Source organism: Eptatretus burgeri, chromosome 15 (genome assembly GCF_056783735.1).
Source record: "Eptatretus burgeri isolate ZD-2024b chromosome 15, Ebu_testis_v1, whole genome shotgun sequence".
NCBI classification, from domain to species: Eukaryota; Metazoa; Chordata; class Myxini; order Myxiniformes; family Myxinidae; genus Eptatretus; species Eptatretus burgeri.
In genome coordinates, this window is record NC_140975.1 from 68,978,417 (window position 1) to 68,992,745 (window position 14,329).

The window sequence follows — 14,329 nt, forward strand, 5'->3', positions numbered from 1 at the left end:
TTGCATGTTCTGCACAAGAGTGCAGGTTGCAAAGCAAGCCACAAGATGTCCAATTCCATGATCATTGCACCCAGACCCAAGAAACGGATTTCCACATCTGCATTTGTTTTGTCCAAACACCTCACCAGAATATTTCAAGGATTACAAGGAAATCAAGTGCAGGAGGAGGCCCTTCGGTCCATCATGCCTGCGCCGCACCAATACCAGATTTAATAAATCCGTTAATACTTCATGTGCAGCCGTTTTGGCTGCTGCACTGGTACTCATTTCACCGACTTCAGAAGGATGACGGGTTGAGTCAACCCCCTGGTGTTAATTCAGTGGCCAACGGGGCTTAAACTCAGGACTCCAGGATCCCAAGCCACCATCAGGTTTTTATTTTTTTTTGTTACAATTCCAAAACACGGACATAAGTTTTCATCAACAGTTTTTATTTTGGAAGCATGCATAAGCATGGAGTACACTTGTTTTTCTATTTTTAGAGCAAGTACTAGTTGGGCTTGAGATTTCATTCGTTGGTTCTTGGTGTTTTGCTATCATGCCAGACCTGTACATTGCACTGCAATGGCTTAGTGATAAAGGGGTTAAGTGTTAATATTGATTTGTAGTATGTTCTGGCAGGTTAAGCAAGGCAGGTGACGTGAAATCATACTCCAGTATCTTTCATCAATCATCTGCCAGTTTCTGCAAAAAGAGAGGGAAAAAATTGGTATGAAAGGCACATGAAGGTGATATCTGTCCACATCAGCATTGCTTCCCTTTGCCTATCTGAGACTGTGCAGTGATTATTGGGTACCAAACCACATTAACTAGTTAAACTACCGTTTTGTCCGTGATCAGCTGGAAAACATGGCACAAAGCTTTATCAACATAAGAGAAGAGCAGAGGAAACAAAAGATGAGCGCCTGTCCCATTCCATCATGGATTTCAAAAATATAAGGTGTGTATTTTACACAAGAAACCTAATTAATGCAAAAACGGTAAATTTGCTGAATACAATTAAAATAAAGACCACTGATTGCACTGTCGACCCAAGAAGGAAGATGGACATTATACATATGCATATGCATATACATTTAAAAACGCTGGGCGTCGTGGCGTGCGCCTGTAATCCGGCAACTCGGAGGCTTGGGTTGGAGGATCGCTTGAGGACGGGAGCTCTGCGTTTGGCCGTGCTATGAGAGGGTGTAGGGCAGCCCGGAAGCTGGAATCATGGCGAAACCCAATCCTTATCCCTGTGTCGTAAGAGGCGACCAGGGTTGCGTCAGGAAGGGCATCTGGCATAAAACCTATGCAAAATCAGTATGCGGATCATAACGGATGATCCGCTGTGGCGACCCCTAACGGGAGCAGCCGAAAGATAAACAACATATACTTATAAAAAGAAAATAATTCAAAAGCAAAAAGAAAGTAGGCCTCAACATTTTGGGCAGCATGTTCCACCCATCAACAGGAAGAAGCAACTCTCCCTATCAAGTGCAGCCTATGGCTGCTGGTTGCATCATTGGTTGGGACACAGCTATGCCACTGATGCAGTGTCCCCCTTACCAGTACACTGGTACTCATTTTGCCAACCTCAGAAGGATGACAGGCTGAGTCAACCTCCTGGTGTATTTAATTCAGTGGTCAACGGAGCTTGAACTCAGGGCCCTATGATTACAAGCAGGATTGTAAGCCACCACCTTAACCACTAAGCCAACACCAGGCTTGAGGAAGTAACTGAAACAAATAAATAAATACAGCTTTTATAACAACTCACCCCCATTGGCTGATTATTGTGGGGTGCAGAGTGGCTCATTCTTGTGAGGTGCTGATTGGCTACTTATTGTGAGGTGCTGATTGGCTGTTGAATGCATGCTGCTGATTGGTCGATGCATTTTGCCCATCATCGTCCAATGCCCTCAGTGACGTGCAAGCTGGAGTTTACGATGTCGATTTGTTGATAAGGGAGAGCCAGATATCGCTAATGGGTATCTCGTTTTCATGAGTGGAAACCTCAATGAAAAACGGTGCCCACTTGATGAGCCAGACAGTTGGGAAATCAGTCAATTGCTTTTAAGTCGTTATAACTTCAAATAACATACCTTTTGTAAGTACTTACCAGTACATAATATATCTAGGTGTTTGTGTGTGTGTTTGTATTGTTATGTCTGGTTTCCTTCTCGGGATGACGGTGCAATAATTGGTCTTCATTTTGATTGTGGCGTCACAAAAATCTTGGTGGGACAATATAGATGATAGAACTCCCTCGCTTTGAAAAAGTTATCATTGGTCAAACTTACCGTGGGATACAAAAGTCCGAGTTCAGTCGGAAGTTATAGCCTGATGTTGGCTTAGTGGTTCGGGTGGTGGCTTGGGATCCTAGGGTCCTGAGTTCAAGCCCTGTTGGCCGCTGAATGAAATACACCAGGAGGTTGACTCAGTCTGTCATCCTTCCGAGGTCGGCAAAATGAGTACCAGTGTACTGGTAAGGGGGACACTGCATCAGCGGCATAGCCGCGTCCCAACCAATGATGCAACCAGCAGCCACAGGCTGCACTCGATAGAGAGAGTCAGAAGTTTATTAAACAATGTCGAATGAGCTAAGATCATTGTCCTCTTAATGATGACGTCATAGAAACGAATATGACGTCATTGTGATGTATCAGGTTTGCGATAAATGATCTGTGCTAATGCCCGGCTTGATTCCCGCAATCAAAATTCAAACAGCTTGCCGAGTTTCAGAGATAATGGTATCGGCGATTTCCATTAGCGGCGATATTATGACGTTAACTTTTTTTCTAGGAAGAATTTCCAAAATCGGAGATGGTTACTGTCTGCGCGTGGGCTTTCTGCATATACATGGCAAGTTTCACGAAGATCCGATGAAAACTGTCGGCTGTGAAACAAACAAGTCCACAAGAACAACAACGTGAGTTAGACTTATAGATCCTCCACGAGGATCTAATTATATGTGACAAAATACAGGATATCGTTTATAATATGAAACAATAAGCACTTACTGGGGATTTCCATGAATGCTTAAGGATATAGTAACACTTGTCGTGGGAAAATCAAATCTCTCCACATTCATTCAATAACCTTTGGCTTTGAGAAACATGTAAACTCTACCTGGCATGGATTTGATTAGTTTATAACCTCCGTCACCAAAGGTGGACAGAAGTGACGTTTTCACCACTTTGTTGGTTTGTCTGTGAACGGGATATCTCAAAATGCCATGGACGGATTCGGATGACACTTGGTGGACATGTTGTGTGTGACAAGAAAGAATTCGTTAGATTTTGGTGAAAATCCGGATAAGATAATTTATTTAATTTTTCAAGTGATTCTTCACCATTGAGAGATGGGACCAAAAACTATATATGGCACGATATCTCAATAGGTTGCGATAGAGTTCTGACACAACTCTGTGGATGAGTTGGTTCGGTGACAAGAACAAGCCGATTAGATTTTGGTTCGGATCCGGCCTATCGGTGGGATACGTGAACTGTTTAGCCCGGTGGAGGTGTGCGCTCTACCGATTACCATTCTTGTGGGTTATGTTTTCGTGCATTCCCCCCCCCCCCCAACGGTTTTGTAATGAACTCCAGAGCATCATCAGACTGCTCACATAAATTTTAATTCTCTCTCAAAATGTATCGACCTTTCCTTTGTTCTGTTAAGACAAAGTTCCAGTAAACAATAACGGGAAAGAATATGAATAAATATCTTCGATATTATGAAAAAATAGTTTGAAATCATCGTATGAGAAAGCTTGGTGTTGAGTTAAGTTAACTCGGACTTTTGTACCCTACTGCATGTGACATGTCTAAGGATTCATACCCTACTGTACATGTGACGCGTCTCAGGATACAATGCTCATGTTGGACCCACGATGGACACCGAGGCAAAACACTTGATGATTGATGTTTGACCCCTGATGCCTTTGAGGCTGCACTTTGGTTCTTATCATGGCATGACTCGCAAGAGAATGCTGAACCTACCTGTGAGCTCTGTGTTTGTCAAGTTTTCTGCTGATGTCATAACAAGCGATGATAGGTCAGGTCTTCGTGTGCATGCATTCACAGCCTGGCTTGTGTGTGTGGCTATGCTCAGCTCCTTATGTAGACCTGAACTAACCCTGACTGTGTCCTTTTGGAAGAGTTCCAGGAGTCTTTCGGCGTGTGTGTGTGATTCATCAGAACCAGTGGACCACTCGTGGTTGAATTGAAGCGGTGAGAATGCGAATTGTACACAGATGCAGAAATAGAAGAACTTGCCTTGCTGGAAGTGTCTCTCGAGCGTGCCCGTAATTTGTTTGCTACTGACTCTGCTATATCGGCTCTCTCCTCTGCTTCGTCCATCTCGTGTTGAAGTTTACGGTTCTTCGACACGTGCTGGTTCACCAATCCTTCCTGTATAACAAAAGGAAAAATGAGAGGCTATAATTTCTATTTTGGTCAAGGGGTGATGAAAGACATTGGACAAAGGTGTGGGAAAAGTGAAAGGTTGGAAATTAAAAAAAAAAATGAAACTCGGAAAAGGAAAGGAGCCCTCACCGCATCCTCTGCCTGTCGCTTGTAACCTTTCACCTTCAGTTGTAGTTTCTCTACAAGGTCCTGCAGCCTGATTGAGTTCTTATGTTCTTCCTCAGCCTGAAAGGTACCAAGCCGTGAAATATATAGGCAATCCCTGTTGAACCACCGTCAACAAATTAGGAATGTTGCATTTTTAGCTTCCATGAAGGTTGGTGTTCCATCGGGTACTCACGGCGCACACACCTGGTACGTGACTTCTTTAAGTCGACGCTCCATCTTGCGAGTTGCCTTGGTGGTTTCGACCGCTCGTTTCTGTTCAATCTCCAGGTCTCCTTCGACCTCTTTTATCTGCAAAATTTTAAGCTTTCAGTCCATTATTTAAGACGTTTCATTTGTCCAAACCTTTTCTGAAATTTAAACTCTGACCTTCATCACCTTCACTCAGCTCCAAACCCTGGAACTCTGTTCAATAACTTGTAGGTGCCCAAACCTGCTATTTCCATTTTATCACGTTTTTCACAAATCTGGACCTATATTTCTGAGAAAGATTCGGACATGCTGCTTCGTCTGTTTGTCTCCATTTATATTTCAAAACTTTAACAACTAATCCAGCAATTTTCACCAAACTAGCAACAACCGTTGCTCATTCTCAAATTTGTTTGAGCCATCCCTTTTATATGGGTCACAGTGGGGACACAATGTCAAAAGCAGCCATTTTAACCATTACTCAAGTACTGAACAAGAGATTATGGTCAAAATTGGTGATCTACTTCATTACCAGGCCCGAATAATTTATCGAATCAGTCCCAAAATAATATTTTAAGGACATAAACATTTTGTGACAACACAGAGCACTGAAAAGACCAGTACCAGCTGATCTACTTTCCCATTCGGCCTGTCGTTCACCTTGAACACTCAAGATTGTAATATTTTGAAACAATCTCGCAGAAATAATGCTCTTTTTGCTTACACGCTTCTCCATCTTCTGCAATTCTTTCCGGCCCCCTTTGAGAGCCAGCTGCTCCGCCTCGTCCAGCTTTTGTTGCAACTCTTTCACTCTTTGTTCAGTGTTCCTCTTCATGCGTTCTAGGTGTGCAGCCGCATCTTGCTCCTTCTTTAGCTCCTCGGCCATCATGGCGGCCTGGAGTGGGACACGGATACGGAGAGTTTTTGTGCAATCGTGGAGGACTGGGTGATGCAAATTGAGTGGAAAACCTTTTTGAGGAAGCGGTGAATTACTTACGTCGATGATCGCTTTCTTTGCCTTTTCTTCTGCAGTCCGACATTCCTGCAAAGTCTCTTCTACCTCGGCCTGCATCTGAGCCACGTCGACCTCTAATTTCTTGCGCTGGTTGATGAGACTCATGTTCTGGATTTATTGGAAACATAGTGACGTGTTTTTAAAAAAAAGTGATTTTGTGGGTTTCTTCTTGAATACAGGGAAGAGCAGAACAAGAGGGAGATGGGGCGACATGTACAAACTGGGGTGAAGAGGAAACACGTGCATGAGAATGTACAGATGTACCATTGATCAGTGTAGGAGTTGCAAGTGAAAGGTGGACATTGTCTCAGTGGGTGAAGAAAAGCTTTGATGTATAGAAATGGGAGATACCTCTAGGTCTTCTCCCAAAAATTTCTGAAGTGTCCAAGACTCATGAAGAGACCTTGCACATGGTTTAGTGATTAAGATAGAAAGGACAAACCATTACAGAACTGCAATAAATTCTAACCCGGTGCCACAGGAATGTTCAGCATGCAATACCAGGCAGGCTTGTGTTACATATCAGAATTCATTCAGTGACTTGGTATGTAATAGTAAAGTAAAGAGAACGACGTCGATGGCGCACCATCGTAAATCCCCACGTTTCCCACTGAAAGCAAAGTTGAACAAGAAAAAGAGCGATCAGAGATTGCAGACCCTCGCCAGGACTTGTTTTGTGTGGTGTTTGTGTACTGGTGTGTTACCTAATTAATAAGAGACATAACTAGAACTGTCACTTCATAACTGTCGGCAGTGATGACCGGGTACCAAGACGTCCTGTTTTGATGCAACCCCGTTGTGATTGGACACCTGACCCATGACATTATGACGTTTTTTATTATTCAATTGAATTTAGAATGGGATTAAAATAAATTCAATTCAAATCAAGTGGAACACCAAATCGCTGCAGTCCTGCATTGGAGTAATCAGGAGGAACCCGAACCAGCAAAGAGCAAAGATGAAGTCATCAGGAGGAACCTGGATAGGATTCAGATTTCTGCTGTGACTCCTCTACCCTCAAACCTATCCAGGCACAGCGAAGTGAGCCTTATACAAAAAAAAATTACATATATATCAAAAAAATCATAAATATTCCAGATAAAAAATTAAATAATTTGGCCTGTCAGACCATGCATCCAATGAAGTTGAAATTTAAAACATGTATTCCTCATCAGTACTAGATCACAATTGTGAAGTTTCATGTCGATTGGTTAAGCGGTTCCAGAGAAAACATTTAATATCTTTCTTCAATTCAGTATGGCTACCAAACCATGTGGCCTCTTAATTATTCCTTTAAAAATTTGTACACCTTTATTCCTTTAAAAACCCATGGCTTGGAGAACATTTGTGTGACGTTTCCCCTCGATCTGTCCAGCCATTCTGGAGAAGATTTTGTTTTTAATGGGTTTTCAGGTAAATCCAACATGGCCGCCAAACCATGAAACCTTTGACGTCATATGTGTGAACCTTTTGTTCCTCATGGATAGGTGGTCATACCTGTAGTTTCACCTCGATCTGTTCAGCCATTTCAGAGAAGATTTTTGAATGTTTTTTTTTTTAAAGCAATGTTGCTGTCGAATCACATGAGCAATGACGTCATCAATGTTTTTTTTCTGTGGGCCATTTTATCCATGGATGACCCTCAAAAATTTTCATACCGATCAGATGTAGTGTTCTACATATGCAATTATGACGTCATAACGAAGGCATCGATGATGTCATGAAAAAAAAATCCGACTTATTCCCCATGATGAGTACTTGCCACATCTGCCAAGGTTGAATTTTTCCTTGGTGCGGTTTCAGACATACAGAGGTTCAAAATTTTTCCGTCTTTCCAACATGGCTGCCAGACCACGTGACCTATGACGTCATAATTATCAATATAACATTCCACATAAGGAGTCACTCCTATGGTGGAAAATATGGTGGAACTTCACCAGTAATTAATTAAATTTCTTCTTGGTTGGTCAGAGGTTCAAAGGGCACCTGAGTGTGCAGGAGCTGGGCTCGTTCGCTCGTCTCGATGAGTTCTTGTTCTGCAGCGCGTCTCGCCTTGTCCGCCTGCTCCAAAGTGGCACGTATCTCGTCCAGCTCTCCTTGTAGCAAGGTGACACGTCTCTCGGAGAGGCACGCAGCCTCTCTCGCCTCCTCCTCACCATGCTGGGCGGCTTCCAGCTCCATATGCAGGTCCTGTTAGCAACAACAGTCTTTGTACAGCAATGGCATCAAGGTGGATCTGAACTTTGACGTAGATAGACACATGTAAAAAAATATGACAATCCTTAAAAAAAAATTCTTCAATCATTTTGTTGGAGTGCTTGCTTGGAGCGCTCTTCCAACTTCGATCCCTTCAAGCTTCCCTGGCAATACCGCGGCTTGGTTGTCCATGTGGACATCTCTAGAGTTATGAAGGCAAAATAAATGAGATGATTGTAATGGGGGGGGGGGGGGAAATGGTTGCAGCTATAAAAAATAAAAAGGAATCGCCATATCACGGCAGGATAGCTGAGAGGTACATGCAACTCACTTTAAGCTGTCTAGCCTGGGTTTGAATCCAAACCCAGCTAAAAACTGTCAACCCGGTGGTTCACAGGCAGGGCAAATCAGCAGTGTGTGTCCTGTCTCTCGGATGGATGTTAAACTCAGTCACATCTGCCGGAATCCTCCCCACTCCCTCTCCTCTCTTCCCCCTCCACTCTTTCACCTCTTTTCCTCTCTCTCTCTCCCCCTTCCCTCTTTCTCTCTCCCACACATCCCCCTCATTCCCCACCCTCCCCCTCTGTTGAGGACTGACCGTTTTGTTTTTAATTTAAAATGGCTTCCCCACCAGACCAGAGGGGTGCAAAGGTTGCTGCATGTGTGAGCATGCACGCAGGCCTTCCCAAGGTAGATAGGATGATTTTTAAATGCTCCTGCCTGGTTTTATGTGGAACCGGTGGTTAAAAAGAAAATGTTGCAGTTTGTGCATGTTTCCCTTCCCCACTCCTCATGCCACCTTCCCTTCCCCTCCCCTCATACCACTTTCCCTTCCCCTCCCCTCATGCCACCTTCCCTTCCCCTCATACCACTTTCCCTTCCCCACCCCTCACCCCACCTTTCCGTCCCCTCATGCTGCCTTCCCTTCCCCTCACACTGCCTTCTCTCCCTCTTCTCTCACACTAAGCTCCTCCAAAACCTCCTCCACTCTCTAGAGTACCTATATATAGAGAGTAGCGACAACTCAGCTATAGGCGCCATTTTGTTTCACTCTGGATAACGCGCGGTGCGTGCGCTACCGCCGTAGCAGCATGCATGAATGAAGCAATACATCAGGAGGGTGGGATACATCACTGGACATATATATTTATTCTCATGTTTTACTCGGCCAAAGATCTTGATTATAGAATCAATGGGGTTGAAAGTGATAAAATGTTAAAATGCATGTACTCATTACACGGGAAACTCAGAGTAAGTTTGCCAGAGAACGAGACATTTGCGAGAAACTCGGCCTGTGTAGGCTTATGACATGAAGTCAAGCCAAATAAAAATCTCGAGTCCATAGGCCTAAGTTGGGACCTCAATTTGATCCATACCTGCCCCTACCCATCCCTCCCCACCTCACCCATCTTTACTTTTTTCATCTCACCACATTATCATCTCACCCATAACAAACAAAAACAACAAACACTGATACCTACATGTAATTTATCATCATAGTTACCACCCAACACGCTCTCAAACACACCAAAAAGTGACTATGCCAAAATGATTGTATCAGATTTCAAAAATATCTTAACAATTGAAATGACCCTTTTTTATGGGCAAAGAATAGTTAATTGCACAGGCCTGCTATGCAATTATTGGATGAATCTATGAAGCACGTTCATGTCAAAATGCTTATGTTAAGTATTCAACTGGTACAATCTTGTGAAGAAACAGTCCATGAAAAAAATCGCAGTAGGTTTGACTTGCTATTTTATTTCTGTCAACAGTGTTCCATCAATTTGCAAGATGATGAACGATAAAGAAATGCTACAAATTATAAGTACAGGTAACTCTGCTTAACTTGAATCTCTTGGGACCACAGAAATCTGTTCGACGTAGAACAAATCTGCCTCACAGAAGGTAAATAACACGTCTTGCATAATACGGTTTCAAAATTTGTTTAAACTTGTGCGATTATTCGACTTAATAAGGCTGACTTACATGCATGCAGAGTTACCTGTATTGTTCATACACTGCAGGCATTTTCAAATTCAAGTGTATAAATACGTAATATCATGATTAGTTATATATTAGTGTTTACAGCAAAATTAATTTTGGTGAAATATTAACAACTTGACAGCAAGTTTTCAAGACAATACTACATGATTGATGATTCTGAACAAAAATGGAAATACACCAAATGAAAGTATGAAGGTCAGAGATTGTAGGCTAGATTTTTTTTATGAAACCCCATCTAATGTGTTGCCATGGTAACCAAATAAACAGACAATTCATTACCAATTGTGTATTTTCATAAGAATGTGCAATTCAGTGATAAATATGTAAATTAATTGGGTTGCTAAATAATGATTGCCCATATTGTTAGCTTTCTAGATGCCAACATCCCAGACTACCATTGATCCTTACTGGGGTTATGATAATAAATAAGATCAACGGCATGCATAAAGAGGGCCCCCAAATTTAAAGCATTTCATTTTTAGGGCAGGCGTGGGGGCAGTGGTTCTATAGGTAATTTTTTGTTCCAATTTAATCATACAGGCTATAAATCAAATAAATCAATAATAATATCAATTGCTGCTATGATTGATATAATTCTTATTACAATAATCTTTACCATGGTAACACATTCAACACATATACAGTAAGACTTATATACCATACATGTCAATGTCCATATGTGTACATTATTTTGCCCTTTTTCTTAGTCTAAAACTTGACTGGTTTTTGGTCAACATAAGAAATAGACAAATACCAAAATTGTTCATCAAATTACTTATCAAAACAACGAATTTTCTCTTCTTTCCATAGATAACAACTTCTAAAAGCTTAGATGTCCTTGAAAGTTTATATGGGTCACATGATGACATGCTTCCAATACCGGGAGCCATGCCTAAAGGCACTGTCGACGGCTAAAAGCTTAAATGCAGAAATTGAAAACGAAACCTATACATCCTGTACCCCTTCTCAGATTTGTTGCTGCACCCAAAGGCGCAACAACCCGTCATTTTGACTAATAAAGTTTCACTCAGTTTCAAACTCGGTCTCTCTGAGCTCACTCGGTGAAGATCTGGATTCGATGCGTAGCTTGGCGCTACATTGTGAAACAAAATGGCGCCCATGTGTCACGTGACCATCAAATTCTGGTCCCCCTATGTCACTACTCTCTATATATAGGTACTCTACCACTCTCCACCCCCCCCACCCCACCAACCCATGGACAGCTCCGGGCAGTCTCCATGTGCTGTTTTAACGTACCCTTTTTTGTTCATTCCTGTACGTGACCTTCTCCACAAGACCCCCTACCAAACGCAAGTCATGAAGCCCCTCCCCTCATGCTTACCTACTCCCAAACCCCTCCCCTTCCCCACTTCTCCCTCCTCTCCCCCATCCTCCTCGCTCCCACCACTCTCCCGGAGTGTATAGCAACGTTTGGCGAGGCGTCGTTCTCCCCGCGCCCCTTCTTCGCTTTTCCCCATTTCCTCGCTCCCCTCTTCCTAGCTCCCTCAACCCTCCTTGCTACCCTCTCCTCTCTCTCTCCCTCCCCGCCCCTCTCTCTTCCCCCCCTATCCCCCTCTCTCCCTCCCCTTCCTCCTCTCTCTTTCCACCTCTCCCCTCTCTCCCGCCCTCCCTCCTCTCTCTCCCTTCTCTATGTGTAACACATAAATGTTGTTGTTGTTGTTGTTGTTGTTTGTGTGCTCCTTCATTGTCCTAAAACGTTCCTGTTGTGTAGAATAATATATTTTAACATTAGACTGGTCACGTCAAACTCCCTTTCCCGCGTCTTCCTCAATCGTGGAAAGACGGGCTTTTAAAACGAATTTCTGTTCCAAGTCAATCGATTATTAGTTTTCCACCAAAGTAAATCGATTATAAACTGTTTCCAATGTTTATTATTCTATGTCGACAGGGACACGTGAGAATGAAATATGACGACACACGGACAGACTACCTCCTTTTAGGAACACAAGATTAATAGCTTATCCCATAAAATCAGCATTACACAATTCCCAAACAAACTAGAACGGGCACTCAATGGAGCGCACACCTCTACAAGGATGATAAGTTTACCTTTTGTATACCACTGATAGGCCGGATCCGGATTCGGACCTGAACTAAAATTTAATCTGCTTGTTCTCGTCATCTAAAGCCGCTGTCACACCTTGACGTTTTAGCCAGCGTATGGCAACATATCAAAATGTATGTAAAACGCTGGCGTACGATGAACTATTGATGTTTTTTTTCCAGTTTTGGACGTATTCATAACGAGTTGGACGTATGCATAACGTATTAGTAATGTACACAGAACGTTTCGATAACATAAAGATAACTTATACCAACGAATACTGAGCGTGTTGTCGGCGTTCACAACGTATGCCCAACGATAGTCTAACGTATGCATAGCACGGCAGCGTATCGCCGACGATCACGTGGCGTAGCCTATTAAAAGGCTGCCGCTCGACGATTCAAATCATAACCGCACTAGACATCGAAGTGTCAAGGCCCTGTCACACCTTGACGTTTTAGCCAGCGTATGGCAACGTATCAAAATGTACATAAAACGCTGGCGTACGCTGAACTATTGATGTTTTTTTTTTCCAGTTTTGGACGTATTCATAACGAGTTGGACGTATGCATAACGTATTAGTAATGTACACAGAACGTTTCGATAACATAAAGATAACTTATACCAACGAATACTGAGCGTGTTGTCGGCGTTCACAATGTATGCCCAACGATAGTCTAACGTATGCATAGCACGGCAGCGTATCACCGACGATCACGTGGCGTAGCCTATTAAAAGGCTGCCGCTCGACGATTCAAATCATAACCGCACTAGACATCGAAGTGTCAAGGCCCTATCACACCTTGACATTTTAGCCAGCGTATGCCGACGTATGAAAAATTTGCCAAATACACTGGCACACGTCGAATATGTTATGGGTAAGTTTTGTATCCGTTAAGAGCACGCTGTAACATGCTGGCATACATCGTAGTACGCCGAGCACGTCGACAAATTTTAAGCATGCTCAAAATTTTTAGACGTATGCCAGCGTATGACGCACACGTTCCGCATACGCTGACCATAAGTTGTAGGCACATTACACGATCGGTGACACATGTCGACACACGGTACTTGTAAGGTACTCATAAGTCGAAACACGTCGAGGTAATGTTTAGCGTATGCGAAACTTATTTCTCACCAATGAGTAACGTGCTTTGAACCTATGTGTAACGTATCTCCAACGCATATTGACGTATGTAGATGTATTTGACGTCTTCCGGACGACCACAGAACTTACTGAACGTGTTACTAACTTACAGCTACCGTATAATGGCGTATTGCCAGTGTTTAGGGGAATTGGTATATAAAAATGGGGTTCACACAGGAGGAACCTGTCAGTGTTCCAGACTCCATGGTTTTTTTTTTCTTCGGTATGACGGTGATGTTGACACTTCGATTTCTAGTACGGTTATGATTTAAATCGTTGAGCGGCAGCCTATTAATTATATTATATTATAACCACACTAGAAATCGAAGTGTCAACATCACCGTCACGCCGAAGAAAAAACATCAACAACAAAAAAAACATGGAGTCTGGAACACTGACGCTAAACATTACCTCGACGAGTTTCGACTTATGAGTAACTTACAATTAACGTGTGTCGACGTGTGTCAACGATCGCGTAACGCACTGACAACACGTTACTCATAGGTTAGAAATAGGTTTCGGGTACGCTAACCATTACCTCGACGTGTTTCGACTTATGAGTAACTTACAAGTAACGTGTGTCGACGTGTGTCAACGATCGCATAATGTGCCTACAACTTATGGCCAGCGTATGCGGAGCGTGCGAGTCATACGCTGGCATACGTCGAAAATTTTTGAGCATGTTAAAATTTGTCGACGAGCTCGGCGTACTATGACGTATGCCAGCGTGCTTCAGCGTGCTCCTAACGTATACAAAACTTACCCATAACATATTCAACGTGTGCCAGCGTTTTAGACAAATTTTTCATACGTCGGCATACGCTAGCTAAAACGTCAAGGTGTGACAGCGGCTTATCCAACTCATCCATCAAGATTCTTCCGAATCAATCTATAATCTTTTGAGATATCGTGCTCTATATCATTTTTGGCCCCATCTCTCAATGGTGAAAAATCACTTTGAAAATTCTAGGATCCGGATCTGGATCCATCCATCCATCCAAACCCTACTCGGTGCAGAGCGTTGGTGCTGCCTAAACAGTCTCCTTGGCTATTGGACACAACCCTGGATGAATCACCACTCCGAAACAGGATACCAGCAAACTGGCACTCATTTTGCCGACTTCAGAAGGATGACA

At 42.9% G+C, this 14,329-nt stretch overlaps 1 protein-coding gene across 1 annotated transcript in view; it reads right to left on the minus strand.

Moving 5' to 3' along the window:
• Nucleotides 1–414: 414 nt before the first annotated feature.
• Nucleotides 415–14,329, minus strand: part of LOC147012452 (myosin-6-like) — a 90,045-nt gene continuing 76,130 nt past the window's right edge. Inside the window, exons 34-40 of the mRNA XM_085856705.1 lie at nucleotides 7,765–7,968; nucleotides 5,761–5,886; nucleotides 5,488–5,658; nucleotides 4,761–4,865; nucleotides 4,539–4,634; nucleotides 4,260–4,394; nucleotides 415–684 (exon numbers count right to left, since the gene is read on the minus strand). Of these exons, the coding sequence (XP_085712831.1) occupies nucleotides 667–684; nucleotides 4,260–4,394; nucleotides 4,539–4,634; nucleotides 4,761–4,865; nucleotides 5,488–5,658; nucleotides 5,761–5,886; nucleotides 7,765–7,968 (855 nt within the window). The 3' untranslated portion in view covers nucleotides 415–666. The remainder of the gene's footprint in view (nucleotides 685–4,259; nucleotides 4,395–4,538; nucleotides 4,635–4,760; nucleotides 4,866–5,487; nucleotides 5,659–5,760; nucleotides 5,887–7,764; nucleotides 7,969–14,329) is intronic.